The sequence below is a fragment of the Melitaea cinxia genome, chromosome 29 (genome assembly GCF_905220565.1).
Source record: "Melitaea cinxia chromosome 29, ilMelCinx1.1, whole genome shotgun sequence".
Taxonomy (NCBI): Eukaryota; Metazoa; Arthropoda; class Insecta; order Lepidoptera; family Nymphalidae; genus Melitaea; species Melitaea cinxia.
This window is the reverse complement of record NC_059422.1, coordinates 4,178,983-4,185,161: the sequence shown is the minus strand read 5'-3', so window position 1 is coordinate 4,185,161 and position 6,179 is coordinate 4,178,983. Positions and strand designations below refer to the sequence as shown.

General features: G+C 31.8%; 1 protein-coding gene across 1 annotated transcript in view; it reads right to left on the bottom strand.

The window, feature by feature from the left end:
- Positions 1-3,211: 3,211 nt before the first annotated feature.
- Positions 3,212-6,179, bottom strand: part of LOC123667820 (probable nuclear hormone receptor HR3) — a 90,159-nt gene continuing 87,191 nt past the window's right edge. Inside the window, exons 8-11 of the mRNA XM_045601655.1 lie at positions 5,981-6,089; positions 4,969-5,087; positions 4,093-4,243; positions 3,212-3,338 (exon numbers count right to left, since the gene is read on the bottom strand). Coding sequence (XP_045457611.1) covers positions 3,212-3,338; positions 4,093-4,243; positions 4,969-5,087; positions 5,981-6,089 — 506 coding nt within the window. The remainder of the gene's footprint in view (positions 3,339-4,092; positions 4,244-4,968; positions 5,088-5,980; positions 6,090-6,179) is intronic.

Below are 6,179 nucleotides of genomic sequence, written 5' to 3'. Positions count from 1 at the left end.
TAGAAAACAAGGTGTAAAAACTTTTTTTCTATTTATAATCGAGACACCTATTATGTATTGCAGGTTCTCTATGTATATAATAGAAGCTCTTTTTAAATAATTATTGTTTTCGAAATAAATAATTGAACAAATGTAAATTCCATTACTCATAAAACCATTCGAACTTTACACAATATTCCCTTTAACATCGTACTTGCCTTTTTTCCAAAACATTTATACACGCTATTTTGTGTCCAAATCTATAATGTTTTAGTGAAAATTTAGCAAAACATAGTACAAAAGTTTTAGAAATACCTACTAAACTACCCAGCAATTAAAACGTTATTCTAAATCGCGTTTACGCTTGGAACTTTTTTACAGTTTTTTTTTAATGAATATATTTTATTTCGTTTCGAAATGGTACTAATGTTAAAAAAAGTCCCAAGTGTACGATAGCGCTAATACTAAAACTATTCAGAAAACCGCTCCGTGCGAAAGAGACGATATCCCTTACCCATCTGCACCAATTACAAGTCTACAATTTAAGAAGTATAGAATGGACACGATTTCTTGTAGTAATTGTTCTTTTTATACTTTTTTTTCTAGAGGCATTTTTTTGGTAGATTATTGAAATTTCAAAATAAATTCGAGGTTTAGCCTGCCTACAAATGTGAATTTTTCATTATATATTAATTCGTCAGTCTATAATCTTATTACGAGACAAAATAATCGATTCTAAATATCGAAAGAACAGTGTTTTATAAAAAAAGTTTTTAATCTGTGACAAAACGAAAGGAAAAATCAACCAATTTCTTCACAACTTTGTAGCAGGCCTAAAATTAGACGGTTATAATTTTACGTTTAGGCAAAAGCGGTTTTTACCGATTTTTCAGTCTTAGTGCTTTTTTTTAAACTTTTTTCGTGCTTTGTACAAAGAGAAATATCGCCGTAATCATAAATTACTCTTCCTGATATGCAAAAATGATTATTTATTTTTCGAAATACGAAAAAAAAATCGATCAATCGGAAAAAATAATTTTTCGTCATACAAACATATTATTTCGCAATAAATTTCGCAAAATTATTTTTAAATTTACACTAACTCATCTAGTTACGTGCTGTTAACATTACATTATTAAACTAAAATACGTTTTCATAACATTTTGTCCTATTTTTATTTTTTTCATTATAAATGTGTGGATAAACATTCGTCAACAGTTTTCGAAAGGAACCACAAAAATACTGAAGACAATTTTATATATATAATAATAATAATATATATTTTTTCAACGAAAAATAAGAACCACCCGTATATTTTTATTATTCTATATATTCTCACTATTTATGCATGATTAATACTATTTTATCATTATCATTAAACGGAAACTGTGTGTGAAATCTTTATACTATAAAAGTACATAGATAATATATAAAATAAAATGGCTACCGAAAAAAAAAACCGCATAAAATAAAAAATGAAACAAAAACAATAGACAATAACAGATTGCTTTATTTAACAAAAAATATATAATATATAGAAATATAAAAACAATATTTTTCACATGAATCCTTCAGAAAGACGTTCTCTTGTGGAAAAATTTGTTTTTTAATATTTTTTTTAATTATTTTCATAGAATGTAAAATTAAAAATAACCCATCGAACCTTATGATATTTAATATAAAATACATATGATTAATAGCTATTTACAAAATACGAGTTAAGATTTATAAGATTTTAACATTAATATATAGTCCAGTCTATAATAAAGGCTATCTGATGAAACTTAGCATATTGTTAGAAAAATTGATGTTTATTCATAATTCTAAATAACGTAGCAGGCAATTTAGATTAAATAAAAAATATATGAAAAAAAAATAAGTTACGTATGAAAAAAATGTACTTTGAATCTTATAAAATATTATGCATTTTATTATGCAACAAAAACAATTGCAAAAATATACCAAATGGCACCCAAGCGTAGTGCAAAAAAAAAATGAGATCAATTTTTAACTACAGAAAAAATTAAATTGCCTGCTATTGTAAATAGTTCAAAACGTACTTCGAATATTTTATTTTACTTTAATACAATCAAATCCTATTATTACGTTCGATTTGTATTATTAAAAAAAAAATACGCAGTTTACTAAAAAATACGTTAGTACAAAATAACAGCTATAAAGAGAACGTAAAAAGTTTGTAAAAATATAAAAAAAGTTCGGAGAAGCAATATAATATGTATGTGTAAAATTACATAATTATTATAACATAACATTACATAGTAATAATAAGATTTGATCATTACGATTACATAATGTAAAACATTTCATTCGTGATTTTGTTCAACAAATATTTTACGTTACAATGCAACTTATTATTATTTATATTACGTTATTAAACCTCTGATGTTCGACTAATTTGTTTTATTAAAAAAGCTAACGAAAATATTACAAAAAAAATGGGCAGTATCATGTATCCTATATTACAACATAATTGATATTCTACATCGAAAAAAAAACATCAATATTAATAATCATTTGAAATAAATAACAAGTTACAATTCTCTTTAAAAAAAACTGTTAAAATAATTATAAAAAAGACCTATTTTAATTAAATGTTTCGCTTAAAACAAACTGTTGTGTGGTCACGCTACACCATTATAACTTCTTTATTTATTTCTTAATAAAAACTCTAGATCTATTATTATATATTTATATAATAATAATTATTATGATTTCATCGTCAATATTAGAATACAATTTACGTTAATTATCTTAAATGTCGTTTATGTAATACATAATAATATTTAAAAAACATATTATTATGTAATTACATAAACGAGTCGGTTTCACATACTTCCTTGTCTACATTTAAATGTAAACCAAATGTATCGTCACGCGTTCTGACAATAAATGTAGAACTGAAGACGCCCATCCGTTCTTAGTATCGATTTAAATAAACATTTTTAAATATTATTATTGTACGTACGTACTAATACATAAATATCATTATAACAGTCTCAAAGTACATACATACAATTACAAATAGGTTAACAAACGACAAACAGACGCCCTCAGTGGTGGGGAAGGGGGGGGGGGATAAATGAAACGTAGCTGTCAAGTCTTTAGAAGTAACACGGCCTCACTGCTGCCAACGTCTCTGTTTCAGGCAAAAATGAGATCTGGTCGCAACTCAAAGGAGATATCCACGATAAATATATACAATATTATCGTCCTATCCGTGTGTATATTCTAATACGTTGTCTAAAGAAAACAATTCTTTGTATAGAGCTGGGAATACGTGATGTGGATGAGCCACCTTGAAACGGCAGAGAGCCTCCAAATGCAGCAGCGATAATTCTCTGTAATAAAAATTATCACGTTATGGTCTTTTTATCAAAAATAATAATCTCAGTAAGAGAAGTGATACTTATTAAGGTTCAATAAAGATTTTAAACTGTAAATACAGAGAATTTTAACTGAAAAGTGTTAATTTTGTCAATTTATATAACTAGTAATAATTCTACAACTGTACATGTAATATTTTGTATGTATGTAACATTGGTCACGTTTCTAAATAATAATAAACGATAAAATGATATTTCATATATAATAAATAGATATTTGAAAAATTATTCTGAAGTATAGTTAAGCGTAGCATCAATTCTTCAGACTTCATTTATTTCTTTGGCGTTAAAGAATTCAATCATCCAAATCAGTACTGGACTGAAATTAACTTATTATACAGGAACTTACCTAAAAATTTACTTCGTTCAAATATCCTTCAAAGGCAGTTATCAATCGTAATTTTACAAATTGAAATTACATTTAAAAAAAATACACTTGTCTTTTGTTTGATTATTGTGAAACTACCGTCGATTCGGAACGTAGATTCTACTGAAAATGACTGGCGAGAAACTGTGCAGTTGCTCTTTTAACAATAAATTATCAGCTTTACTAGCAGTCACAGGACTGTCGATTTATATTTCGAATAATAAATCGTCTGTTGTAATATAATGCATGTCTAACATAAGGCATGGGCATTTAGAGCCCGCGGATGCTAATTTTAAATGAGAAAAACAAATAATATTCGAAATGATCGTGAGGCCGCCTCACCTGAAGGTGGGTATCTTGGTGAGCAGCGTGTCGAGCACGGTGACGTCGCCCTTGAGCGGCGCGTGGTTGGTCTCGATCTCGTGGCGCATGGCGGCCATCGACATGTTGAACAGGCACTGGATCTCCGGGTTGCCGCGGACGCCGTGTCGCTCTGGGGGCAACCATAATAATAAATATTATGATGTATTCCTCGTTGTAAAAATATTATTGTGTTTGCTCGCAAACTAAAAAAAACCGACTTCGACATCGACAAGTGAAACAACGTATGGACATGAACAAATTGTCAAGTAAATACATCATCATCATCATTGGCCTTAGTCCGTCTATTGTAGACGATTTAGATAGTGTCAGACAGACACAGTGTCGCCTAGGACACGCTTTAGGAAAACGCAGAGTTGCCTAAGCTCTGCGCCACCCTCTCGACCTAACTGGCTAGGCCCACAGGAACGACGAGTCGATACGTGTGGACCCAGTTCGGCTGCAGGAGCCTTTCGCATTTTAGAGCTATGCCACGAATGCTTGACGGAGACCCCATTCCGGGTTTCAAATGAAGTTTTCCTACTCTAGGACCCTGATGATTTTGAGCCAGGTTTATCCCTCGGTCGCCTTTTAAGACCTCCACGGGAAGAAAAGGGGTGGTGTTGTCTACTCGGACACCACACGGTAAAGTACACGCTATCAATAATTACTCAAAAAGTAGTCATCGAAACTAGATTAAATTTAAATAAGACCACATGACAAGCATTAACTTTCAATTGAAGTAACAATCATCAAAATCGGAAAACCCAGTGAAAAGTTATGCGGTATAAAAAGGTTTTATATATAAAAGGGATATTATATATAAAAGGGATATATAATATAAAAATATGTACATACCAGGCCACAGCAACACGAGACTCTGGTAGAGCGCCAGTTCAGTCTCAGTGAGTTTAAGTCTTGCGATAGCCTTAGCGGCGTCGAAGATACCAGTCACCAGGTTCATATCGCGAGGGTCACTGAAAAGAAGAAAACAATAAATTATTATTTAACTAACATTAAATGAAACATCCAACACAGCCACATTCACCAACCCAAAGTGGAGCAGCGTTGTGGATTAAGCACCGATTCTTCTCCTACATGGAGAAATGGGCCTATGTCCAGCAGTGAGTTTTATAGGCTGTATCAATCGAACAATCAATCAACTGAAATAGCCTATTAAATGCCAATTTGCTTTCAAATAGAGATCAGTCTGGTACATAACTTTACACCACGTTTGCGGATTCGGATATATGACAATTAGCTGCTTTCTTGAATTCCACGTAATACCGTGAAACTAAAAGTTTTTATTTCCAGACCGTAGCAAATCGCTTTAGTCTAAATAAACAGTTATTGAGCGAGAATCGAACTTGGCACCGCTACTGCAAAAGCAATTTACATACATAGACCTTCATATCTCTGTGTGGAGTGACGAGAAAAGATCGGATTAGAAATGAGTATATGAGGGGAAGTTTGAAAGTAGCACCCGTGACAGAGAAAATGAGGAGCAATAGGTTAGCGTGGTATGGGCATGTAATGAGGAGGGATGAACGCTTTGTTGGTAAAAGAATGTTAAGGATGAATGTCTAAGGACGAAGAGCGATCGGCAGACCAAAAAAAGTGATGGATGGATTGTGTGAGTGAGGATATGAAAAAGAAAGGAGTAAGCGCTGAAGTGACGAATAATAGAGAGGAATCGAAGAGGAAAACATCTTATGCCGACCTTACATAAGTGGGATAAGGGCAGGGAGACGATGATGATGAACTTTCATATCTCTTCAAGTTTGATGCCTACAAGTTTCAAATCTACATCTCAGACCATCAAGTTTCAGAACACCTCACAGCCAATTTATACATTTAATCAGTCACTTACCGTGCGTGAACACACTCTCTGATTGGCAATACGACGTCTCCGTACAGCACCTGGTCGCGGTTCACGTCAATTAGCCGTGAGAGGCGAACAATGGCCAGCTCAAACGACCCTGAACATAAAACTAACTTTAGCACAGCAATACCTTTAAAGAGATTTGTTTAGATAGAGTTATCTGTAAATAAATAATACTAATATTTAT